Below are 27,961 nucleotides of genomic sequence, written 5' to 3' on the forward strand. Positions count from 1 at the left end.
TGACAGCACTTCCTGATTCTTGATGGTCAGCGGGTCCGGGTTGCGGATAAGGTACTTGCGGGTAGGTTCGTGGTTCCTAGCGGGTAAAAATGTGGGTTGCAGATCCGGGTTGTGGGTCCCAAAAAATGGACCCGCGCAGGACTGTATCTGGAGATCAGTGCCGATTCCTACATACGGGCCGCCCGAGGCGGCAACTGCAATGCCCCCCCCCTCGCCGACTTTTCGCTCTCTCACATTAGTAAAGCCGAATTTCCGGTTTATAAACCAGAAATTTGGCTCTTAAAGGTGCAGGAGCGGCTTTTTGACGCCCCTGGAAAGCTCTCTGGCGTTTCCGCCTGAGGCAAGCGTCTCAGCTTGCCTCATTGGCGGTGCGCCCCTGCTGGAAATGCCAAATAAGGGCTGTGATTTGCCATTTGGCAGTGCACCTGGTTTTTATACAACCAAAACTTGTCTCCAAGCCTGGAATTCAAAAATAAGCTCCTGCTATGAGGTCACTGGTTGGGGATCAATGCTCTAGTCTATTTTGTTGTGTGGGCACACCTGGTAACCAGCTTCCCCCCCCCAATGTTTCAGCAATAGGTGGGAAGTCATAATTAAATTTTGGTCTTTCCCTGATATACATACAGTAATAGAAAATCCATAGAACTGCTATACATGAGTATATATACCCCTTGTAATTGCGTGCAGCTACACAAAGGAGCTCCTAGAATATCTGCCATGTCGGCTCCAACTACATTTCCCATCATCCCCTGGAGAGCAGCAGTTCTACACGAGCTATAGGACAAGCAGGTTGGATTAAATGATATGCAGTAAAACGTACTAAATGCAATCACTTATTATCTCGCCTACTGTTATAAATCCTAAATGAGATATTGACATTGGAAGTGTTTTATTATAAGTAAAAAGTACCTGACTCTCACCTCTCCCTTCTCCGTTTGTTCTCTTCCCGCCCCCTTCAAACTTTCCTTGGCTCACCTAGGCAGCAAGGACTCGAACGGGGGATAAAACAAACAACTCAAACTCGGCTCCTTGAAAAAGTCCTAGTCTCACGCTACGACGATTTCAAAAGATACGTTCATACCTTATATTTGTATTTTTAAACCCAATTTGAATGACAAGGTCTACTGAAAAAACTTAAACTGCGTTTTATTGCAAATTAATGTAAAGCGCACTGTCAGGACCTTACGGAACAGCGCAATGACACATGCACGTCTCGGTGAGCCGCATGCACGTGAATAGTGTGCGTTCCACAGTCCGGGTCGCAGCATGGGGAAGCTCAATGTGCTTTTGTTGCGATATTTGTCAAGAGAAGACTTTCGTGTTTTAACTGCGGTAGGTACGGGGGCGTGTGGGAGGCTTCTGTCATCGTCCAGCTGATAAATGATGGGTTTTCAAGCCTAATAACACAGCCTGAGGGGTACACGTGTGTATATGGCCGATACCACCACTCACGGTGTCTACATGGCTCTTGACTCGTGTTATGGAACAACGCTCGGTGTAGTGTAAGACGTCAGCTGGAGAGTTGGAGGTGTAGTTCAGCAGTGGCTAGCTGTCAATGTTTTGCTTTCAGATGGACGATTGTGGTCAGATAGGGCAGTACCCTGGGGCCCAAAGGGGTTATTTGTGGGGGAAATAGTAAATATTATATATTATAAATAATATATTAAAGGAGTCCTACCTCCCAACATTTTGGAAATAAAAATAAGCCACGTGCAGCGGGATGAATTTTTTTGACCCCGCCCATTTTGGTGGCAACACCCCCTAAGGGTTCATGTAACCCTTTCGACACCCCTTTGTCAGTTACACTCCACGTGTGGCGCTTACCTGATGACACGGAACACACCTGAGCCACTCCGCAGTGGTGAGGAGAGACTGGGTACCTGTTACTTACTAGTGCAGTGCCTCCACCTAGTGGGATCCGGGAATGCACCTATGGGTGGCCCCACTAGGAATACAGTAATAACACACACACACAGTATTGGTTAACTTAAATAACTGTTTATCTAAAATAAATGGGCACCTAATACAGGCAGCACTCCTAACTGGTGGCAATATGGCCTCACTGACTTGCTAGCGCAAACTGTCTAGCTAACTATGGAAAATCAAAGTTCTTTATTAAACAGTCTCTGTTTCTTCAGCGCCTCTTTTGGGTACCTTTCCCTCCAGTTCCTCCAGTCTGTATTCATTTCGCACTCTGTCTTTCCAGGCACAGTATCTGGCTTCCCTGTGCCAGCCTGGTCCTAAATGAATGCTTTTGGTGCAGCCTCTCAGCTCTCTGGGCCCACCAGCAGCTCTCTGGGCCCACCAGCAGCTCTCTGGCCTCTTTCTCGGTCCACCATGCGGCTCTCTATGCCAGGCTCTCTTCTTTTGCCAGTCTCTGTGACTTCCTCTTCCTGCCAGACACTACTTCCTATTGCACTGAGATCACTGAACAGCTGGTTGCTAGGTAATGGCTTACAGCACACAGACACAGGCTCTGTGCTTCTGCCCTTACAGGGATAAGAACAAGGAGTTTGCACCAATTCCCTACATTCATTTTACAAAATTTGGCAGGTTATGAAAGTTTGAACATATTTCTGGTTTTTTTTTTCAGTTATTACAGTTTTGCTAATGAAGGTCATTGTCCTTTTAAGCTGTGAGTCTAACATTTCCCAAGGGGCCTGTTATCTTATATTGTTACAATTACTTATTTGCTTATCTAGAAATTGTTAAAAAAGTATCTTATCTTCTGCTATGGCTGTTCTGGGCTCTCTGCCAAAAGCCAATTAGGTTAGAAACTTTGTTTCTTTTTCTGGCTGTTCAGTGCAGAGAAAATCTGGACTTTCCAGTACAAACGAGGGACTACGGGTTGAGCAGTCAAAAGAGGGACTGTCCCTCTAAAAACAGGACTGTTGGGAGGTATGAAGGAATGAATCACCTTTAAGATTAAGATTAACTTTTAATGCTTTAAAGAATGGCAAATTCAAAGAAATGTTTTAACTGACCTTCATTTGTTTCTTTCTGAAATATTTGCTGCCTTTTGAATCTTTCCAACTTTCAAATGGCGGGGTCATTGTCCCCTTTTAAAAACAAGTGTCCTGTAAGGCTACATGCATTGCTATTGTAATACATTGTTACTTTTTATTCCTCCTCTTTCTATTCAGTCCCTCTCCTATTCATATTCCAGTCTCTTATTCAAACAAACACATTTGGGCCCTATCAACCATATTGCTGAAATTGCAAACTGGAGAGCAGCTGAATTAAGAGCTAAATAACTCAAAAACCACAAATAATAAAAATTGAAAACCAACTGCAATTTGTCTCAAAATATCTCTCTACATAATTTAAATTTGTACAGTCAATACATAGCAGAACTTCAGTCCTCCAGCTGTTGTTGACTGTAACTCCCCAGCATTCCACTGACATCCAAAAATCATTAACAGCTGTCAGTGCTGTAGGTTGGACATCCCTATATGTAAAACCCCCATACAAATGGAGGCCCCTTCTCTTATTATTCCAAATCCTAGGTTATCACTTTGTCAAGCAAAATAAACTTTAATTCCACTAAATAAATTATTTGAATCTTATATCCATTGGTCTTGGAATTCATAATTATAGCAAGCAGACAGGAGCCATTTTGTGGACATATTAAGGAAAAGCTTTGCATCATCTCAAAATCTTGCTTGTGCACCAGAATAGGGAGCCTGATGTCCATTCCCATACACTGGTTATGAAAATAAATGGTAAAGAGAACTGGGGGAATGTGTGGAGAGCAGTGACATCTAGGAAGTGCTGAATGGAAAGTGAAAGTAATTGCCCCACCTCTATGCCTAAGGTATAGAGGAGGGGCAGCCAATATTTGATTGACATCTGAGATTTTTAAATGAGTTTACAACAGCCATGAACGCTTTATTAAAAATAAATTTGGATTTCATGTTTAAGTTAAAAATGTATTATATAATTTATTTATTATATACAGCTTTTTATGTCTGACTAATAGGTCCACTTTAAATCAGAGGGGCATAGAAGCAAATGTCTTTATCATGAAGGCTATATTTCAGTATAGTATTGGTAACAGAAGAGGATGAAGGAGGAGGAGAGACCATTTAATCAGATTCTCCTTTCCACACATTCACGCACGCATTGTGAATTTATATTATTTATAATACACACGTGTAGAGCTGAGTCGTCCGATATACAGGTAGAAACAATAGAATTCTAGCTATATTTGACAATTCAGCACTAACAATGCCCGCTGTTTGGGTGCCTTCAAAGGCACTCGATCGAAATTTTCCATCCAGCCGATCGATGAGCCGACCGATAGCCAAATCTTCTGCAGATATCAGTCGGCTCGTTTTCCGCCATACACGCACTGAATATCGTACGTAAATTTGTTTCGTACGATATTATCTGTGCATCTATGGCCACCTTTACTTTGTATCAGAAGTGATTCTGTTCAGAATCTAGCAAAAAACAGTAATACTACATTATCCATATATTTGGTGTTTAATTAAATCCTGTTTTTTTCTTCTAATAAATATAATAGACTTAGTTAATTTTTAATTTAATCATATTTGCATTGTCTTATGTTGAATGTGTATCAGTTAAGCCTCTTTCCAAATACTTGTCATCCCTACTAATAGTGGTGTTTAGTTTTTTTGTCCTAAACATCTTCCCTCCACCCCCCCAGGTCGAAATGGGTATGAAAAACCATGAGATAGTTCCAGCAAGTTTAATAGCCTCCATAGCAAGTCTGAAACATGGAGGATGCAATAAAATTTTGCGTGAGCTGGTGAAGCACAAGCTCATTGCATATGATCGGACAAAAAGTGAGTTATCATAAATAAAAATGTTCTTCTATCTTTCCTGAAGTACATTCAAATCGGTTTTCCCATGTTCATCCCCTTTAGCCCACATACTGTAGACCTACTGTTTATTTTGCTGCAGAGCTTTGGGTGCCCAAACACTGATGGCAGTTAATATTTCCCAGTGCTTTATCAACATGTTGCTTGCTTATTTTTCACCTTTACAGCTACAACATTGAATAGTTGTTATAATAGGTATTTTACTAGCTGTATCTTTTTAGTTATTACCCATGCTGAAAAGAATGTCAAACAGTTTGGAAAAACAAAATTTGGTGTTATGCAGTGGGTGCATGACTTCTCTCCTGACTGTATAATGCGGCCAGGATCTTTAGGGTGGGGGTAGAATGTATAACACTGTTTTTAAAGGGATTCTGTCATGATTTTTATGGTGTATTTTTTATTATCAATAACACTGCAAATAATTCACTCTACCACATAAAATGTTATTCCTGAACCAACAAGTGTTTTTTTTCCCTTAGTTGTAATACTGGCGTATAGGCAGCCATCTCCGGTAGTTTTGTCTGGTCATGTGCTTTCAGAAAGAGCCAGCACTTCATGGTGGAACTGCTTTCAGACAGGCTGTTGTTTCTCCTACTTGGTGTAACTGAAGGAGTTGCAGTGGGACTTGGATTTTACTGTTGAGTGCTATTCTCATATGTACCAGGGAGCTGTTATCTTGTTATCACTCTAACTTGCAGCACAGCAGTAAAGAGTGACTGAAGTTTATCAGAACACAAGTAACATGACTGAGGACACCTGGGAAACTGACAACATGTCTAACCCCATGTCAGATTCAAAATTAAATATAAAAAAAAGTTTGCGCTTTTGAAAAACAGATTTCAGTGCTAAAGTCTATTGGAGCAGCACTATTAACTGATACATTTTGGGGGGGGGAAAAATTCAGACGGCAGTATCCCTTTAATGCATGATGTGTCAGGTGTTCTGTCCATATAATGTGCTTGAGCTAGAAACTCACATTTCTGAATTATGGGCACATATAGTCTCTCTTGTAATTTTATAATTATCTTTTTTTTTTTTAAGCTGTACAGGGTTATCGATTAATTTATGGTGGCTACGACTATTTAGCATTAAAGACCTTGTCTTCTCGTGAAGTTGTGACTTCAGTTGGAAACCAGATGGGTGTTGGCAAAGAGTCAGGTAAAATGTTAACTATATACAACATTTCTGCCTCTAGCAGAACAGGATTTTTTTTTTGAAAGCATAGAATATATTTTACAGACCCTTCCTAAACAGAAAATAGAATCTAATGGAACATAAATTAACCCTTTTGACAATGTTCCCGAGTTAGTTACTTAAGACCTTTATCAAGACCAAATTCAGAATGGTTTCTGAATTTGGTCTTGATAAAGGTCTTAAGTGGAGACCGAAACGTTGGCCGTTTTTTAAAGATGACAATTAAAGTTTAAATGTTATATTTATTAAATCCCAGAACTGATCAGATCTTATTTAGCTTTATATTTTTGTGTATGTATCAAAGATGTGCTTTATTCTGCCCCAAATACACTGTATGTCTTTTTGCTTTGCTGATTGTAGATATCTATATTGTGGCACACGAAGATGAGAATCAAATGGCACTAAAACTGCATCGGCTGGGAAGAACATCTTTTCGGAACCTTAAAAACAAGCGAGATTATCACAAGCACAGACACAAGATGTCTTGGCTTTATTTGTCCCGCTTGGCTGCAATGAAAGAATTTGCATATATGAAGGTAACTGCATTAACAGATGCATAATAGTATATAGGCTATAGAGTCATATAAAAAAAATTGGCAACTTCCGTTTAATATATAACATGCCTTATAGAAACAGTAGTATTTCAGCAGTGACATAAAGTGTATAAGATTAACAGAAAATATGCAATATGCATTATAACAATATCAGACAAGTGCATAAAGTTGGGCATCCCAACAGAGATATTACATTCATACTTAGTTGAGCTCCTTTTGCAAATATAACAGCCTCGTGACCTCTTATAGCCTTTGATGAGTTTCTGGATTCTGGATGGCAGTATTTTTGACCATTTGCTCATACAAAATCTCTTCAGTTCAGTTAAATTTGATGGCTGCCGAGCATGGACAGCCTGCTTCAAATCATCCCATAGATTTTCTATGAATATTTCAGAATATTGTACTTCTCCCTTTGCATAAATGACTTTGTAGATTTCAAAGCGTGTGTTAGGGTCATTGTCTTATTGGAATATCCTACCCCTGCGTAACTTCTACTTTGTGACTGATGCTTGAACATTATCCTTGAGAATTTGTTGATATTGGGTTGAATTTATCCAAGCCTCGACTTTAACAAGGGCCTCAGTCCCTGAACTAGCTACACAGCCCCACAGCATGAAGGAACCTCCACCAAATTTGACAGTATGTAGCAGGTGTTTTTCTTGGAATGCCGTGTTCTTCTATCGCCATGAAAGAGATTTTTGTTATGACCAAATAACTAAATGTTTGTCTCATCAGTCCAACGTACTTTGTTCCAAAATGACTGTGGCTTGTCTAAATGAGCTTTTGCATATGACAAGTGACTCTGTTTGTGGTGTGAGTGCAGAAAGGGCTTCTTTCTCATCACCCTGCCATACAGATGTTCTTGGTGCAAATTGCACTGAATTGTAGAACGATGTACAGATACACCATCTGCAGCAAGATGTTTTTTCATGTCTTTGGAGGTGATTTTTGGGTTGTCTGTAACCATTCTCACAATCCTCCACATATGCTGCTCCTGTATTTTTCTTGGCCTGCCAGACCTGGGTTTTACAGCAACTGTGCCTGGGAACTTCCATTTCCTGATAACATTCCTTACGGTTGAAACTGGCAGTTTAAACCTCTGATACTGTAGCTTTCTGTAGCCTTCCCCCTAAACCAGTGCTGTCCAACTTCTGTGGTACGGAGGGCCAGAATTTTTCTGGCCTACATAGTGGAGGGCCGATAATGAAAGCCAGTTACAACGCAACCACGTCCACATTAATAGCGGTAGCACACCAAAAAACCAAATTGTTGCTGCTCACTGCAGGAATATCACGCATCACTTATATGTGAAACAATTTGTCATATTAAAACATACCCTTAAATCTATATGCCTCATCATTCCCTATGGATAACACAGCAACCCTCAGCACATGTTTAAACACCTTAGGGCCCCCTAACAATTTTTACCAAACCCCCTGAACAAATTCCAGGCTTATGTTCCACAGGCAGAGCAGGGCACACACAGGGAGCATAGGGCAGTCAGAGTAGAGTATGGTGCGCACACAGGAAGCATAGGGCATATGTGAAAAAAGTTGTCATATTAAGACATACCCTTAAATCCATATGCCGCCTCCTACCATGTGGATAACACAGCACCCCCATGTGGATAACACAGCACCCCCCCAGCACAGGATTCAACACCTTAGGAGCCCCTAACAATAATATTTAAATGCTACCAAGCCACCAGAACAAATACCAGGCTTATGTTCCACAGACAGAGTATGGCACACACAGGGAGCATAGGGCAGGCAGAACAGAGCAAGAGACAGGGGAAACCTATCAGGACCACTCTAACATGTACAACATACAGTGACACAGTGCTGGTGCACCTTCAGCAGTTTGTCTGAGGTGTAAACAGGTGAACAATGAAGGCAGTTTCATTCTGGGTCTCAGGTTTGAACAGTACAGGCTTTAGGATGTGAACAATAGAGGTGTCACAAGTGTGAGCAATGCAGGTGGGATTACATGTGTGAACAACAGGTAGACTTTCATGTGGGGGGCCACACAAGGGGGGTCACGAGCCGCTGAAGAGTGACAGCATGGGATCTTCAAAAGTCTCAAAAGATCTGAAAACAAAGATTGTTCAGTATCATGGTTTAGGGCCTAAACCATGTTACTGAACAATCTTTGTTTTCAGATCTTTTGAGAGTTGCTTTGAGGATCCCATGCTGTCACTCTTCAGAGGAGAGTCAAACAGAAGCACAACTTGCAAATGGCCACCTTAAATACCTTTCTTCATGATTGGACACACCTGCCTATGAAGTTCAAGACTTAACGAGCTAATCCAACCAATTTGGTGTTACCAGTAATCAGTATTGAGCAGTTACATGCATTCAAATTAGCAAAATTACAAGGTTACCCAAATTTTTGCACAGCCAGTTTTTCACATTTGATTTAATTTCATACAACTGAATATTGCTTCACTAAAAAGCTTTGTTCAGAAAACACCCCAGTACTCAAATTTTCCTGGGAAATGAAACACTGTTATTATTTTTGTTAAAAGTGGAGTTAATTAGTATGCAGGCTGAGAGGGGTTCCCAAACTTTTTCATATGACTGTATATGCCGTTTCATGCTGTTTACTGTATTGCGTCCTACAACTACAGTATCTACAACAGTTGTTTACGTGTGCTAGCCTATTCCTGAATACAATGTAATTTCTTGAGATCGGGTACATGTTTATGACTGTGGCCCACTAGATTTTTTTGCATAGTCTCAGGTTCTAAGCTGGGGGAGTGCTCTGCAGCAGTCAAAACACAAGTTGGGATATGTAAAAAAAAAAAAAAAAAAAAAAGGCACGTTTGCCCGGGAGCAGTAACCCATAACAACCAATCAGCAGATAGCATTAACTGGTCACCTGTTTAAAAGCAAACATCTCATTGGTTGCTATGGGTTACAGCTCCCGTAAATTTTTTTTTTTTTATTAGATATAGGGATTAGTAGCAAAAATAAAAAGAGTCAGCTATAAAAAGCTCCGTGAGGTGAGGAAGTGCCTGGTATAGAGGCACCAAAAATGTAGGATTTGTCTGCACACCCACTGCATGTAAAGCACCGTACGCTGTAATAAAGCCGCATTCATAACATACAAGGCATCCTTTGAAATCATTCGGTCAGCGCTCAGAACATGAGTACATTGTCTTTCCTGATAGAAACTTCAGGCGAGTTGCCAAAATCTTGCGAGAGCTTGCGACCAGCATTGAGACGCCGCGCCGGAGTGGTCTCCGCCATCTGCGCCACGGACTACCGAGAAGCACTCCCTGAAAAGGACCCCAGGCCCATGCAGATTTCAGCTAATAGGAGCATTGGGAGGGGGGTGGTTTGTGAGCCTAACTTTTGGCACCTCCAACCCCCTATAATTTCACCTTCCCTTCTCTTTTAATGGCCTTTCCAAACCTATGCCATGTGCACTAATGTACACCCATGCCATCATGGATGATGGCTTTTGAACTGTACACTGATAACAAAGCCAGCTGGTCCTGCTCCTCTTGAGGACCTCCCTTAAAGATATGATTCATGATATCAATAATTAACAATTGCTTATATCATGGTGTCGAAAAACAAACAAAAAACAAGTGATCAGAGGAGCACTCTGAGCAATTTTACATTAAGATGTGGGTATATGTGCCCTTTAATCATCATTATTGTGTCTTTCAAAAAAAAACTAAAAAATAATTTCACACGGCCCATAGTATTTTCAGAATGCATCTGCATGCATCTTGTAACATTAATATGAAAAAAACATATATATATATATATATATATATTCATTAATTATCAAACACGCATAATTTGCTCTGTCACATTAAGACACAGAAGCGGCTCTTGATTAGGGTACAAATGGTCCCTGTAGCAGTATCAATAGCCCTCACATTTCTGCCGTCTAAATATACAAGTCCCTGCTCCTGTTGTTTAAGTGGGAATGTTACTGTAAGTCAGTAAGATGATTGATGACATTTTCCCAAAAGACTTTCCAGCAGCTGTAACCTTTCCTGATTTAGTGTGGTGGAGTTTGATCGTCCACTTTAGTGCAGTACTGAATTAATAATAGAGGAACCCCTGGAGCATAAATAAACTTTGAATCTCAACAGAACCCTTTTGTTTTGGCCAACATAATATCTGCCTGTCTAATTTAATGTCTCTAGACTTTGCTGCTACTTGATTTATGATTAGTTGTACCTTTAGCCTGGAACCTGCCCCAAGAGCTAGAGAACTCTACCTGTCTTTGCTATGCGTCATACTCGCATATATTAGTCACTTTAACAAATACATATCTTGTGAACAGCTTATACAGGTCTTTTAGTAATGGACTCCAGTAAGTCTATAAAAACATACTGTATAATATATACAGTGTTTGGCTGCATACATACTTTATTTCTCTGGTGATGCTGATTATTTATCACCATGAATAGAATATGCCCTGCCGTTGTCTCTTTGAATGGATATGATCATCATATGCATTAATTTTTCATTATGTAGGACAGCTAATAAGCATTCTCTCCAAATTTCAGCCTTGGTTTATAGAAAAAGCTATTTTCCCAAATATCACAGACCTTCAGACTGGGTACCCTAGCCACTGATCTCGACAGTAAGGGGATGACTGTTGTTTTAGAAAGGTTCTTAACCTGACACTATATATAACCAGATGGTGTCATGTCCTTAAAGGGCTTGTTCAGAGTAAAAATAAATACTGGTAAATAGATAGGCTGTGCAAAATAAATAATGTTTCTAAAATAGTTAGCCAAAAATGTAATGTATAAAGGCTGGAGTGACTGGATGTTTAACATAATAGCCAGAACACTACGTCCTGCTTAGCAGCTCTCTTGCTTTCCATTGATTGGTTACCAGGCAGTAACCAATCATTGTCTTGATGGGGGGGGGGCACATGAGTCATAACTGTTGCTTTTGAATCTGAGCTGCATGCTGAGGATCAATTGCAAACAAGACCGTTGTGGCCCTCCTTCAAGTCACTGACTAACTCAGAGTTAAAGAGCTGAAAAGCAGGAAGTTGTATTCTGTTCTGTTGGATATCCAGTCACTCCAGCCTTTATAGTTAGTTACATAGTTACATAGTTAAATTGGGTTGAAAAAAGACAAAGTCCATCAAGTTCAACCCCTCCAAATGAAAACCCAGCATCCATACACACACCCCTCCCTACTTTTAATTAAATTCTATATACCCATACCTATACTAACTATAGAGCTTAGTATCAGAATAGCCTTTGATATTATGTCTGTCCAAAAAATCATCCAAGCCATTCTTAAAGGCATTAACTGAATCAGCCATCACATCATCACCCGGCAGTGCATTCCACAACCTCACTGTCCTGACTGTGAAGAACCCCCTACGTTGCTTCAAATGAAAGTTCTTTTCTTCTAGTCTAAAGGGGTGGCCTCTGGTACGGTGATCCACTTTATGGGTAAAAAGGTCCCCTGCTATTTGTCTATAATGTCCTCTAATGTACTTGTAAAGTGTAATCATGTCCCCTCGCAAGCGCCTTTTTTCCAGAGAAAACAACCCCAACCTTGACAGTCTACCCTCATAATTTAAGTCTTCAGTCCCTCTAACCAATTTAGTTGCACGTCTCTGCACTCTCTCCAGCTCATTTATATCCCTCTTAAGGACTGGAGTCCAAAACTGCACTGCATACTCCAGATGAGGCCTTACCAGGGACCTATAAAGAGGCATAATTATGTTTTCATCCCTTGAATTAATGCCCTTTTTTATGCAAGACAGAACTTTATTTGCTTTAGTAGCCACAGAATGACTGCCCAGAATTAGACAACTTGTTATCTACAAAGACCCCTAGATCCTTCTAATTTAAGGAAACTCCCAACACACTGCCATTTAGTGTCTAATATTATTTTTATGCATTACATTTTTGGCTAACTAATGCTACAGAAACATTATTTATTTTGCACAGCCTATCTTTTTACCCAGTTTTTATTTTTACACCGAACTGTTCCTTTAAAAGGTAACTAAGGCATAGCTTAATGACATAACCCATGCATTAGACTCAGAAGACGTTTAGCCCTGTGGTGGAGTGACCATTCCTTCAAATGTTCCGTTTTAACCAAATGTTTTTATGAGGCTAAAATTGCTGTTTGATATTACAGGTATGGGATCTGTTATCTGGAAACCCATTATACAGAAAGCTCCGAATTACAGAAATGTTGTCTCCCATAGACTCCATTATAACCAAATAATCCAAATTTTAAAAAAATGATTTTCCTTTTTTACTGTAATAATGAAACAGTAGTGTGTACTTGATCCCAACTAAAATATAATTAATCCTTATTGGAAGCAAAACCATTTAATATTTATATGATTTTCTAGTAGACTTAAGGTATGAAGATCCAAATTACAGAAAGATCCGTTATCCAGAAAACCCCGGGTCCCAAGTGTTCTGGATAATTGGTCCCATACTGGTACATACATTTCTGCATTAATCATAAATATGTGGATGATGTCCAACTGAATTACAATAATAGAGAATTTCCTTAAACTAGTAAAACACAAACCCGTTGTATAACCATAGTTCCACAGCAACAAATTAGTTTATGCCCTAATTAACCTTTATGTGTGGCTTCTTGATATCTAGGAGAGCTAATACTTTTGCTTCTGCTCTATAATTTGTAAAAATGCTTTTTAATCTAATATTATTTTTCCCAAATCTGAGCTTTTTTTCAACACTGTATTCCATTTCCTCAGGCATTGTATGATAGAGGATTCCCAGTTCCCAAGCCACATGACTACAACAGGCATGCAGTGGTAATGGAGCTAATTAATGGCTATCCATTGTAAGTATATTATATATTGAAAGCATTTTGCTTTGTATTGGTGAAAACATTTTAGGTATATACATTATCCAGCATGACCCACTGTGAGATAATTGTCCTACTGAAAGATGGGTTTTACCCAAATTCAAACTGAAGCAGGTTCTCTTGGAGTTTTCCCCTGCCTTTAGCCCCATGCATGCTTCCTTCTGTTAAACATTGTCCCCTATGTCTGTAACAGTTCCAGAGCATGATGCCAATAATAACGGTATGGGTTGTGTATTCTAGCCATAAACATTAATCTGGAAAAAATGCTTATAGACTATGTAAAGGGATACTGTCATGGGACAACATGTTTTTTTGTATTTTAAACACATCAGTTAATAGTGCTGCTCCAGCAGAATTCTGCATTTTTCAAAAGAGCAAACAGATTTTTTTTTATATTTAATTTTGAATCTGACATGGGGCTAGACATATTGTCAGTTTCCCAGCTGCCCCCAATCGCGACTTGTGCTCTGATAAACTTCAGTCACTCTTTACTGCTGTACTGCAAGTTGGAGTGATATCACTCCTTTCCCCCCCCTCCCCCCAGCAGCCTAACAAAAGAACAGTGGGAAGGTAACCAGATAGCAGCTCCCTAACACAAGATAACAGCTCCCTGGAAGATCTAAAAACAACACTCAATAGTAAAAGCCAAGTCCCACTGAGACTGATTCAGTTACATTAAGTAGGAGAATTAACAGCCTGCCAGAAAGTAGTTCCATCCTAAAGTGCAGGCACAAGTCACATGACTGGGGCAGCTGGGAAACTGACAATATGTCTAGCCCCATTTCAGATTTCAAAATTAAATACAAAAAAATCTATTTGTTTTTTTGAGAAACTGATTTCAGTGCAGACGTCTGCTGGAGCAGCACTATTAACTGATGTGTTTTTTAAAAAAAAATTTCACATGACAGAATCCCTTTAAAGGGGTTGTTCCCCCTTGAGATAACTTTTAGTATGATATAGAGCCATATTCTGAGATAATTTGCAATTTGTTTTAATGTTTTATTATTGAGGGTTTTTGAGTTATTTAGCTTTTTATTCAGCAGCTCTTCAATTTGCATTTAAAGCAATCTGGTAACTAGGACCCAAATGACCCTAGCAACCATGCATTGGTTTAAAAAAGAGACTGGAATAGGAGAGGGCCTGAATAGAAAGGATCAGCAATAAAGTAACTAACAATACATTTGTAGCCTTACAGAGCAGTATTTTTTTGAAGGGGACAAATAACTATAAAAAAAAAAATAATGAAAACCAATTGAAAAGTTGCTTAGAATTGGCCGTTCTATAACATAATAAAAGTTACCTTAAAGGTGAACCACCCCTTTAAGGATGACAGCTTGTTTTAGAATTATCATGCGCAAGAGACTTGTAATAGATTTTTTTTTTTTTTACATTTATTGTTATGCACTACTTCCTTTAGGTCATTTTTTTTTTCTTCTTGCAGATGCCAAATCCGTCAACTTGAAGATCCGGCTTCTTTGTACAGCGAATTAATGGATCTCATTGTCAAACTTGCCAATCATGGTTTGATCCATGGTGACTTCAATGAGTTTAACTTGATGCTGGATGAAGAGGATCATGTAACAATGATAGATTTCCCACAAATGGTGTCCACGTCTCATGCAAATGCCGAGTGGTCAGTTTTCTATTATTTGGGATGTGCTTCAGATATTCTTATAGGATTGTATAAAAAATGGAAAAAAAATGTCCCAGTGCAATGTGTGTGTTTTGGGATATGAATAGGAGAGGGCCTGAATAGAAAGATGAGTAATAAAAAGTAATAATAACAATAAGTTTGTAGCCTTTCAGAGCATTTGTTTTTAGATGGGGTCAGTGACCCCCATTTGAAAGCTGGAAAGAGTCAGAAGAAAAAGGCAAATCAGTTAAAATACAAGTAATGAAGACCAACTAAAAAGTTTCTTAGAATTTGCCATTTTATAACATATTAAAAGTTATATGAAAGGTGAACCAACCCTTTGTGGGTTTTGGACATTCCTACAATATCATCCATATTGATAAAACTGTTTTATCAATTTTTATATACTGCAACCTTACTCGGTGAAAGTAACCTCATATTCTTATTTGTTTTTCATTTGACATTAAAAAAAAATATATACATATATATATTGCGAACTACTTTTAAATTGGTACTTTTAAATTTGTTCTTAGGTGTAATTTTTCTTAAAGGAATATAATACTGGCCTATTGTGGATTTAGAAAGCAGTATTTATTTTTGCAGGGCTGTGAAATACCCTGTTTAAAATCGAAGAAAGGTGTTTTTTTATACATTGGTCAATAGAGGTCACTGTTTCTTTTTGGATGAAGTTACCGTATCCGAGTAGTTATGCTATTCCCACTGATATAAATCATATAAATGTGCAGATAACTAAGGGGCCCTGTGCAGAATAACCCATGTCTTTATATTTAACTGAACATTTATATTTTTATAAAAAATATCTTAATTAAACTTATCACAAATGTATTTGATTAAAAAAAAAATTGTTAGTGTCTTGGAGAAAATGCATAATCACCTCTTGGGGGGGGGGGTTTTCTCTGTTTTTAAGGTATTTCAACAGAGACGTTAAATGCATCAGAGATTTCTTTCTACGGCGTTTTAACTATGAGAGTGAACTATATCCCACTTTTAAGGATATCCAGTGAGTATATATTGGCTCATAACGCCATGGTTGTGTATAGAATGAAAGGCAGCTTCCTAATTGAAGCGTAAGATTAAGGAAATGTTGATTTTAAGTTGTTGCTGTGAATGCCACTCGGTCACACTTTATAAGAATAGTTATCACTATTTTGTGAAACGTATTGAGTCTATTTTTTTCACCAATTGGAGTCTATGGGGGTCATTTCAGCAGCAAAACTTGGTGGAAAATTTCACTCATCACTACTGCTCAGTAAAAAAAAAAAGTCATTTCTATTGATGCACCAGATCCACTATTTTGGATACGGCCAAACCCTCGAATCCTTCTTGAAAGATTTGGTTGACTACTGAACTGAATCCAGACCCTAATTTGCATGTGCAAATCAGGGTGGGGGAGAGAAAAGCCGCAAAAAATTTCTTGCTTCCTTATTTTGTGATATATAGTCAAATAATTTTTTAAAGATTCGGGTTCGGCCAGGCCGAAGGATTTGGCCGAATCTGAATTCTGCTGAAAAAGGCAGAATATCGAACTGAATCCTGGATTCAGTGCATCCCTAGTCATTTCATGTTTAATAATTTCTGTTTCTAATAGACTGATTTCTTCTAGCTTTGAAAAGAACAGTCTAAATCTATTGTCCGCCAACCTTTTTTGCCCCTAAGCCACATTCATGTATTATAAGAGTTGGGGAGCAATGCAAGCATGAAAAATGTTCCTGGATGGTGCAAAATAAGTGCTGTGATTGGCCTCTATGTGGACTGGCAGCCTACAATAGATTATGTTTGGCAGCACAGCTAGTTTTTATGAAACTTAACTTGCCTCCAAACCGTGTATTTAAAAATAAGCACCTGCTTTGAGGTCACTGAGAGCAACAGCCAAGGGTTTGGTGAGCAACATGTTGTTCACGAGCCGCTGGTTGTTAATCCCTACTTTCAGTTTGCAACAGGGGCTAATAATTTGGAGGGGTATCGGAGCTCAGCACTGGAGCAGAGTTCTAACTTGCCATAAATAAGAGAAGTGTTCAATTGCTTTCCCACATGTACAGGCAAATGTTGTAGGAGTGCTGGTATAGTAGATGTGTGGTGGAACAATGGTGCACTGTAACAGAAAATTTTACTTTAATGTTCATTATTGGTATGATTTAAACTGTATTGTAAAACAAGTTGCAATTAGTTTTAATTTTCTATTACTTTTTAATGATTTAACTTTTGTTCTGTATAGTTTGGCTCTGGTTACTTGCATTCCGCATTCCTTAGCAACAAGGCAGTAGTTTGGAAATCAGAATGGAAGGTGAATTAGAGAGGGCCTCTATAGAAATACCATACAAGCAATAAAGTAATTCCCAACAACAATATATAATGTTACATTGCAAAATGTGATAGATTAGAAAGTGACATAATTTAAAAATAATAAAAAGCATAAAAAATAAAACTGAGCCAACTGTGAAGTTGCTAAGACTTACTGCATCTTAATTTAAAAGTCAATTGAAATGTTATTATGGAGTTGTATATATTTATATATGCTGCGAAAAGAGTGAGTAGCTGGATGCAAGAAGTAATACTCTGGGTTAGTATTCATTGTGAAGTGGTTTACAATAGCTTTGTGGTGTCAGTCTGGTTATTGTTTCTGGAATATTTTCATGTTATTTATAAGCATTCCAATATCCCATTTAAAATCCTACTGGAATTCTCCATTCTGTAAATACTGTCTAGTATATGTTGTATTGGGTTTTTTTTGCTGTGATATACAGTTGCTGGGATTAGAGTAGAAATAAAGCATTTTTGTGGCTATTTTTCACATAACCTTAGCTTTATGACATGGATTTATAACTGCTTGCATATGTTCTAAACTATTCCACCGCTCATAAACTCTATTCATAGGCCTGCACACCTGCCTGTCTGTACATTCAGGTTCAGAGCTGCCTGTCTTTATGTCTGTTTATTGTTATGGCTTTTGTTTAGCTTCATACGAGCTTTCTCATGCACGGATATTGAGAATCACCCTTTCACTGAACAGGGAACATATTTGGGTCAAGGTGGAGCGTAAGTACGGGACCAGTTAGCTAAGGACCCGGGTATTCGGGATAAGGGGTCTTTCTGTAATCTCCATACCTTTAAGGCGCCCATACACGGGCCAATAAAAGCTGCCGACAGACCAAGTCTCCAGCTTATCAGCCCGTGTGTAGAGCCCCCCGACGGGCTTTCCCGATCGATATCTGGCCGAAAGTCAGCCAGATGCCGATCGGGCAGGTTAGAAAATCCCGTTGGATTGCGGCCGCATCTTTTCGTTGATGCGATCCCGCGATCTGACTGCCCGTTTGGCCTCCGTTCTGATCCGCTCCTTGGGCCCTTGGGCCCATGATCAAATCAGCACGATATCGCCCACTTCCATGTGGGCATATCGGGAAGAGATCCGCTCATTTGCCGACATCGCAAAACGAGCGGATCTCTACGACTTTGGCCACCTTTAGACTCCTATCAAAACATTTATTAAACCCAATAGCATTGTAGGACAGAGAATAAGGAAATCATTTATAAACATTTGAACTATTTGATTAGAATGGACTCTATGGGAGATGGCCTTCCCATAATTCGGAACTTTCTGGATAATGTGCTGTTGCCGGATTTCCCTGTGAGGCACCCCGAGGCCTCTGGGTCCTATCGCCCACTGGCTGGGCGCACTTCCAACCGCCGCGAGCACGCTTATGCACCATTGCACAGGATTTCTGGATAACTGAATGTGGCAAAATGTTTCATTTCAAAAAGAAGAGGACAGGATGGTTCTATGGAAGTATAAAAAATCATTACCCCCGTTTTCAGCCTCTGGGTGCTCTGGTTTCCTCCCAAAGTCATACAGGCAAGATGTATAATTTTATGGAATGGAAAGGTAGCATTTAATGGACCTCTACCCTTTTTGGCAACATTGTAGTTTTACCCACTGAGGTAAAGAGGAAGACACAAATACCCCAACAATAAAAAGTTGCAATCTCTTGATTCCATGTCTCCTCATGTCTTTGGATAATACTTTTGGAATAGAAAAATGATATGGAACTTGCATGTGCATAAAACAAGTGAAGCAAGGTTGCATTTTTAATGTAAAGGTAGTCACATACTGTAACTAAAGCAATACGCTCCCCAGAACAAGCAGGGATATGGTCTATAAAGTTGTTACAAGTAGTATTAATTTTTTTTTTTCTTACAAGACAGCTCATTGTACTCAACAACAAGCCATTTTAGAACAAAGATTTTATTTTAACGTTTTCAGTGTTATTTTATTTTGACTGGGCTGTTGCTTTTTGTTTTTAAGGAGGGAATGTTCTCTTGATGTGGAGATTGCAGCTAGTGGCTTCACTAAAGAGATGCAAGAAGATGACGAGCTTCTACAGCCAACTGGGCCCAGTGATGATGATGATGAAAATGATGATGATGGTGAAACATCCTGCAAGCAGCCAACTGAGGTGGATGGAGAGCAAGCAAAGAGCTGCAGTAGTGCAACAGGTACTTCGGAGACTCCGTCCAGCCAATCTTATAAAGACTCTGTGCAAGATACAGCAGATGAGAATGGGAGTCTTCAAGGCATAGACATGGCAGAATTTACTAAAGCAGTGGCAGAGCTGGAAGGGCATTCTGGTGGAAATGAAACTACCTGTATCCCAAGCAGCTCTTCACTTGAGGATGAAAGACTGATCGATGCAAATTCAGAGAGAGAAGATGGTTGTCCAAAAGATGGGGATGATCACGATGGAGACTCAGATGAATGCCAAGATGAATACCCTGAGCTTGTTAATCTGTCTGAATCTAATAAAGAATTTAAACCATTCAGGTAGGAAAAGGCAACAAGCAAAATAGTGAATCAAGGTTATTAACTCAAGTGGGTTTTTATTGACTACGCTAAAATATTGAAACTTTTTGTTGATAGAGATGAAGAAAGCCTGGCCCATGTAAATGAACACAGGGCAAGAACTACAAGTGTGACTTCTATCGGCACAGTTGGTAGCTGTTCTACAATTCCACCGGTAAGTGCTGAATCTGCCTTTGGTGTTGCTGTTGTTTATGTATATGACTTCATCCAGAATGCAAAATATGATTTTGATTTCACCCTAAAACCTATGGCACACTTGGCATTTTAGCCATAACAGAATTCAGGGAGCACTCTCTCACTTTCACCAGGCTTTTCTAACAAAATCATTTTTTTATCCATTTCATTTGTCTTTAGTATTTTTTTAACTACGGTAGAACCCCCATTTTATGTTTTTCAGGGGACCAGGAAAAAATTATGTAAAATCAGGGAAATGTGTTTAAGTAACTTTTTCTTCAAATACTGAAAGGATCTAAGCACAGGAGTCCGTTTTACTTTGAGATACAATATTTACTGTGTTAATAACAAGGATTAAGCATTGCAGCATTAATGTTACACTATAGGGGGCATCTGCTTGGACTCTCTGTCAGTCACATGCACAACCTAAAACAATAAGTGATTGGTGCAGGACTGTGACTAATTGGAATTGACCATTTACAGGCAGAACCATGGCAAAATATATATCTGGTTAGTATTTCAAACCTCTTTATTTCACAAATAATAACATTCATATGGGAAAAAGGGCAGGTTTTTTTTTTTTTTTTTGATACATCAGGACAACACTTTGATGTAAAATCCGGGAAAACATTACTTAAAATCAGGGAAATGCACCCATTGTAATGCATTATAGATTGGTGGGACCACAAATAAAAAATGTAAATTGCGGTAAAACTTTAAATCAAGGTACTTAAAATCGAGCTTTCACTGTATATCACCTTTGAAATAATTATATTTCTGCTTATTAAACATATATTTATGTGATAAGGGTGCCAGAGTGGACTCAAAAACCAGTTGTAAAAAGCAAAATGTTAGCTTGCAAGGACATATGGAAGGTAATAAATCTAAATGTATTTGTAGTACAGAAAACTCTCTGTGTCCCAACCTAAAGATTTATATTTAGTTTTTAACGAGAACCGCTTTGCATTATATTATTTCTGAAATCAGATTTTATCTGAGTGAATCCAGGGATTGTCCAGAGCTATAATTCATGTTAATAGCAAAAGCTAGATAAAGTAGATTTCTTCTGGCTCTGGATTTTCATGGAGTTCAGTTTTGCATATAGCTTTACCATCTGTATAGTAATATAATGACATATAATTACAAGAGATTAGGTTACTTATACAGCATAAGCATTGATGTGATTTTAGGGAGGTTTAAAGGAGAAGTAAACCCATACATTATCTCTCTCTGCTTCTCTTCTCTGGATCTGCACTAGTCACACAGGAACATATATATGCTTCCAGTGCAAATGCTGCTCTTTGGCAGTCATCTCCAAAAGAGAATGGATGGATAAAGTTTGGATTTACTTCTCCTTGACATGATCAGAAACCTGACTTCCTCTGTTATACTACAATTTACTCGGTTAGATTTAGATGCCTTCAAATAAATCAGTGGTAAGGCATAGAAGAATCAGAAGATTGAAGATAGGTAGACTCCTCCTCGGGTAAAACTAATATCTCATATAAAAGTTTAAAAATGGTAAAAAGAGCATTAGCAGAGGTCCAGTTAGTCGATATATGGAGGATTATTAACCCGCAAAAAAGAGACTACACATATTTTTCAAAAAAATATCAAGTTTATTCTCGTATTGATTATATTATGGTATCACAACAATGGACCCATCTATTTACACAACCAAAAATAGCAACATCTATAATATCAGACCACTCGCCAGTAATAGTTAGCTATACGATACCAGGAAACGGCAAAATAGAATATAATTGGAGATTAAATGAATATTTATTACATAATGAAAAAAATAGAGAAACAATATGTAAACTGATAAAACAGATAATAAAGAACAACAACACCCCAGAGGTCTCACCGGCTACCCTATGGGAAACATTAAAATGTGTGTTAAGGGGTCATCTGATAGCCTTAGGGTCAAACCTAAAGAAAAAAAGAGAAGAAGAGATCCAAAATTTAATAAAAGATATAATAGATTTAGAACAGGCACATAAAGAAACAATAGCACTAAAAACGTTTAATATACTGGAAGATAAAAGAATTCAATTGAAGGCATTAGTGAACCATAAAATGAAAAAAGCTTATTTGAGAACAAAACAGAATCTTTACGAATTTGGAGACAAATGTAACAAACATTTTGCTAGCTTTCTTAAAACTTCGCAATCCCATAACAATATCTTAGCTATAAGAAATATAAAAAACAAGGTATACTATGATACGAAGGGGATTGCAGAAACATTTAGAAAACTTTATTAAAGAAGCTGAATTGAAACCCTTGTCACCAGAAGACGCATTAGAGCTGGAGGCACCTTTTCTAGTTAAAGAAATAGAGGAGGCAATAGAGGAGGCAATCGAAAATTTGCAGATAGGAAAAAGCCCTGGCCCAGATGGGTACATAGCATCATTTTATAAAATATTTAAGACAGACTTAATACCTTTATTAGACAAATATTTTAATCACATCTCAAAAAGCAATGGCTTCCACAAACAAGCTCAAGAAGCACTAATAACCATAATACCCAAACAGGACAAAGATCCACAATTATGCTCAAGCTACAGGCCCATCTCACTGATAAATCTAGATATGAAGCTTTATGCCCAGATATTGGGAAAAAGATTGAAACAATACTTACCGCAGTTGATACATAACGATCAAGCAGGATTCATTCCTAAAAGAGAAGCAAAGGATAACATAGCAAAAACAATATCTTTGATACAACATGCAAAAAAATCCCAGATTCCAATGTGTCTATTCTCAATAGACGCTGAAAAAGCGTTCGATAGAATATCATGGACATTTATGGACATTACACTGGAAAAATTTGGGTTTGGGGAAAGGTTTAGACATAAGATAATGGCCCTATATGATAAGCCTTCCGCTAAATTAAAAATTAACGGAACCCTCTCCCAGACGGTTATGATACATAATGGCACCCGTCAAGGATGCCCATTATCACCTACATTGTTTTTATTAGTGATGGAAACTCTATTAGCGCATATAAGAAACAACAGGGATATTGCAGGGCTGCAAGTAAAGAGCAAAGAATATAAAAGTGCAGCATTTGCAGATGACCTTCTATTATTCACAACAAATCCTAGGGTTACACTACCAAATGCAATGCATCTGTTTAACCGATTTGGGGAAGTATCAAATTTTAAAATTAATCTTTCCAAGTCAGAGATCTTGAATATAAACTTGGATAAAGAGACTGCGAATCAGATTAAAGAAAATTTTTCATTCAAGTGGTCAAATTCTTACATAAAATATTTAGGGATAAAACTGAGTGGGGATCTTGACAGAATGTACCAAGATAATTATGTCCCATTGTTAATAACTCTTCAAAAAACAATCGATAAGTGGAAAAACATCAGGATCTCATGGCTTGGAAGAATTCAAGCTATTAAAATGATGGTAATGCCCAAAGCATTATTCCTCCTACAAACTTTACCAATAGTTCTACCCCAATCCTTTTTCAAATCAATTAAAGCCCTCTTCACAAAATTTATATGGGGAGGGAAAAACCCAAGACTAAGCTTCAAGATCCTAACAAAAACCAAAGAAGAGGGAGGACAAGGAGTTCCCGACCCATATCTATACTACATAGCAATTCACCTAGCCAGAATACTGAATTGGACTTCTAGGAAAGAGAAAAAAGACTGGTGTAATCTAGAACAGGTTTGGGGCAGTATACCTATAGAAAATTTGCTATGGGATGATAAATGGAGGGCAAATAAACAAATAACACAACATCCCCTAATTAACGCATCTTTGAAAATCTGGCACAGAACTAAACTGGAATTTTATTTGACAAACACCCCATATATATTACAACCACTATGCAATAACCCAAACTTCCCCCCTGGAATGGAAAAGGGAGCACTCACGAGGTGGGAGAAAAAAGATGAAAGACTTACTAGAATGCAGGATATGATGAGAGAGGGAAAGTTGATCCCACTAGAGGAGATACAATCAATATGGGGAACACACCCTAGAGATAGATGGGGATACTGCCAACTCAACCACTATATGAATTTGAATAGAAATAAGAATTGGGACAGAACATCAACATGGTGGGAACAACTAATAGAAGAAGATCAAGACATAATTAAACCAGTATCAAAATTATATAATAGATTACTAACTAGTGAAGGAATTACAACGTGGCCGTTTTGCAGACAATGGGAGGAAGAATTGGGTAAAACCATTCCATATGAGGTCTGGAAAAAGATCTTTAAAAATGGCTTTAAAATAACAAAGGTTATGAAAAGCAGAGAAGCGATATACAAAATGGTAACTAGATGGCACTATACACCTGTTAAACTTAACAAAATGAATTCAGAGATATCAAAGATATGCTGGAGATGTAATCAACAGGAAGGCTCACATGTACATATATGGGTGACATGCCCCATACTTAAAGCTTTCTGGGATTATGTGTTAACTTGCATTTATAAAATAACTGAGGTAAAGATTAAGAAGGAGGATTACAAATTAATCCTTCTAAATATAAACCTTGAGAGCTACAAACTATTAGAGAACCCACTTATCTTCCAGTTGATACAAGCGGCTAAATCTATAATTACTAAGACCCGGTAAGCGAAAGATGCACCTGTACTTATGAACTGGGTCAAAGCTGTAGAGGAGATGAGGGAAATGGATGAAATTACAGCGATAAAATATAATGATAGCGCTACCTATTGGAAGATTTGGCAGCCTTGGATTAGATATAGACAATTGATGGGAGCAGAAGGTGGTAGATAGATCCCAGATCTGAGGAAGGTAGATACCCATCTATATATAAAAAATAGGATATAGGAAAATAGGATATGGAAAATGTGTAATGGTTTGCTAATACCTGCTAATGTGAGGTGTAAAACTGCCCCCCCTCAATACCTTTTTCCTTTTTTTTTTTTTTTTTTTTTTCTCTTCTTTATGTACCCCGATGTATGAAAATTGCTAAATAAAGAATAATAAAAAAAGAAGATTGAAGATGTCTGCACTGCCAGTTCAGTGTTCACAGAATTATGGAATACACATTCCTACACATGCTTTTCTTTCCATCGTTCCAAGTTAATTTTTAGTGATTATAATGAATTGGACAGATTGCTACTAATTATGAGCGCCGACCTCTAGTTTAGGTGACTGTGTCTGCATTATATTTGGTTTATGCTGCTTGATCAGAATGAAATTATAAGAGCTGATCATTTTGTCTAATTTCTGTGAAGCCCAGCTCATTTTTACAGTGCATTATCCACTAAACGGAGCAATATTCCAGCGATTACTTCTGACCTCCACAGCAAATCCTTTTCTAACAGGGGAATTAAAGTTTGATGAATCCCAGGCTTAGTATGTATAAGCCTTCAATTCTCTGCTTCATATGAGAGGCAATTACTTTTTTTTTTTTTTTTTTACCTATTCTATAGAAGGAGCTGGGAGTTAGTTTTGTACGGTTCTCTTGTTTTTATTTCTTCATTTTATTGTTTTGGTTTTTTTTTTTATTGCTGTTGCAAAGAGTAAGCTTCTGCGCAAAGCCACCAGATGGAGCTATGAAACCGCTAGTCCCATGTAATCAGTTCATGCAAACTTAAGCCTTCACTCTGTTTTTCATTCATAAGTTGAAACTAAAGTGCTGCCTAGATATATCCACAAGGATGGCTGCCATGTGCTCAGGTGGGCAAAGGAAGGCAAAATAGGTTTTGTAATGGAATTGTAATAGTGTCTGCCTTCTGTATAAATCAAGGGAGCAACTTTTTATTGTTGGGGTATTTGTCTTTCTCTTTACCTCAGTGGGTAAAACTACAATGTTTCCAAAAAGGGTAGAGGTTCATTAAATGCTACCTTTCCATTCCATAAAAAAGAGCCAAGTAACAAACAGTAGAGATCATTATTGATCACCACTTCTTGCATTGTGCAGATATTCTAAGATTATCATTGTCTACAACTGGTGTGTTAGAGTCCTGCAGCAGTCGGGTACCCGCGGGTTACCCGCAAAAACCTGCAGGTTGCGGGTAGAAGTTCCGGGTGTGGGTTTGCAGGTCATGGGTTCGGGCCGCGGGTCTTCTCAATAGCGATTTTAACTCCTTTTTTCTGATCACACCTACATCCAATGTTGTCATTTCCCGTTTACAATGACAGCACTTACTGTTTTACTCCTTTTTTTTTCTTCTGATCACGCCTACTTCCGATAATGTCACTTCCGGTTTACAATGACAGCACTTCCTGATTCTTGATGGTCAGCGGGTCGCGGGTTCAGGTTGTAGATAAGGTACTTGCGGGTCGGCTAGCAGGTCCAAGCGGGTAAGAATGCGGGTCCGGGTTGCGGATTGCAGGTTGCAGGTACGGGTCGGGTACGGGTTCCAAAAAATTGACCTGCGCAGGACTATATGGTGTGTTACCCTGGAACCCTGTACTTTCCAATTTCAGATAAGAATTGATTTATAGAGCTTTGGGCCAGCACTCACAGTTGCCTAGATCATGTATTTACTTTTATTAAAGCACTTAACTTGTGCTTTACTGGAAACGTGTGGTAGGACAGATAAGGTACTATGTAATGGAATAAGTAGCAGGCTTCAAAGGCAGAGTAGGCACATTATTTGATGTTATGTTACTGGAGATGCTGCTAGACACCCCATGTCATCATTTGATGCACAGCCATTTTGCAGCAGCCATATGGTGGCATTGCCAAGCATTGTTGTTTAAAACTACCCTGAAATAATCTCATTTGGATTCAATACTACAGAAAATTTGAAGGAGAACTAAACCCTTAAAATTAATATGGTTAAAAATGGCATATTTTATATACTGAACTTATTGCACCATCCTAAAGTTTCAGCTTGTCAATAGCAGCAATGATCCAGGACTTCAAACTTGTCACAGGGGGGGGTCACCATCTCGGAAAATGTCTGTGACACTCACATGCTCAGTGGGCTCTGAGCAGCTGTTGAGAAGCTAAACTTAGGGGTTGTCACAAATTATCCAGCAGAAAATGAGGTTGGTCTGTAATATAAGCTGATGCTACAGGGCTGATTATTAAGTAATGGTGCAAATTCCACTGGATTCTGTGCTGCCATTTAGTTATTATCTGTATTAATTACTAGTCATCCTTATATTGTGACATTTCTATTCTATGTGTACTGTATATTGTGAGTGGGTCCCTAAGCTCAGTACGTGACAGCAGCACAGAGCATGTGCAGTGAATCAGCAGAAAAGAAGATGGGGAGCTACTGGGGCATCTTTGGAGGCACAGATCTTTACTGCTAAAGGACTGTAGTTGCCTTGTGCTGGCACAGAAGCCCAAAACATAATGTATAACATTTCTAGCTACTTCTTTAGTTAAGCTTTAGTTCTCCTTTACATGTAAAATCTACTATAAGGATTACTGTATACTGATCACTTCAAAGCAGTTTAATTTAATTGTTTTCTTCTTTTTATTTTTAAAGGAAATGGTAAAGCAGAAGGTGAAGCGGCAGTTAACGAAGCAGCAAAAGGCCTCTGTCCGAAGACGGCTTCAAAAGGGAGAAGCAAACGTGATCACCAAACAACGCAGGGACAATATGTTCAACATTAAATGCAGTGTAGATGCAGCAAGCTTTTGGGGATAACTGCAGGAAACTTCAGCATGTTTGCAGCGATGCTGTGCAATAAAATGTTATTATGATATACTCTCATTTGGTCTTTTCTAGTTTTCCAGCTACTAAGCAATATTTGAATCTGCAGATATAGCTGCATGCCACATTACCTTAGTAACAATTTAGTACACTGCACAAATTGACTTTTCCTTTTGTTGTAAATGTTTAAAGGAAATACAGGGGTAGGGGTTAGCTGACACAAAGGG

The 27,961-nt window shown here is 38.5% G+C and overlaps 2 protein-coding genes across 5 annotated transcripts in view; one reads left to right on the top strand and one right to left on the bottom strand.

The window, feature by feature from the left end:
* LOC108717360 overlaps positions 1–1,097 on the bottom strand; it is a 57,491-nt gene extending 56,394 nt beyond the window's left edge. The window contains exon 1 of one of the 2 annotated variants that reach the window (XM_041568441.1): positions 910–1,097. The gene's annotated coding sequence lies outside the window, so the exon portion shown is untranslated. The remainder of the gene's footprint in view (positions 1–909) is intronic. The other variant, XM_041568440.1, reaches the window with a different exon arrangement.
* riok2.L (RIO kinase 2 L homeolog) lies at positions 1–27,784 on the top strand. 3 transcript variants are annotated; one of them, XM_041580973.1, is made up of 10 exons: positions 1–61; positions 4,670–4,808; positions 5,886–6,002; positions 6,399–6,574; positions 13,322–13,410; positions 14,876–15,067; positions 15,996–16,088; positions 19,389–19,904; positions 20,001–20,097; positions 27,567–27,784. In XM_041580973.1, exons 1-10 carry the CDS (start codon positions 23–25, stop codon positions 27,726–27,728), a joined length of 1,620 nt encoding a protein of 539 aa, XP_041436907.1. In that variant the 5' UTR covers positions 1–22; the 3' UTR covers positions 27,729–27,784.
* Positions 27,785–27,961: the final 177 nt, after the last annotated feature.

The sequence above is a fragment of the Xenopus laevis genome, chromosome 1L (genome assembly GCF_017654675.1).
Source record: "Xenopus laevis strain J_2021 chromosome 1L, Xenopus_laevis_v10.1, whole genome shotgun sequence".
Lineage (NCBI taxonomy): Eukaryota > Metazoa > Chordata > Amphibia > Anura > Pipidae > Xenopus > Xenopus laevis.

Coding starts and splice junctions, on each gene's coding strand:
- riok2.L (XM_041580973.1), top strand. CDS start 23: ATGGTCAGCGGGTCCGGGTTGCGGATAAGGTACTTGCGG. Junction 6,003..6,398: donor GGGTGTTGGCAAAGAGTCAG/GTAAAATGTTAA, acceptor TGCTGATTGTAG/ATATCTATATTGTGGCACAC. Junction 16,089..19,388: donor CCCACTTTTAAGGATATCCA/GTGAGTATATAT, acceptor TTTGTTTTTAAG/GAGGGAATGTTCTCTTGATG.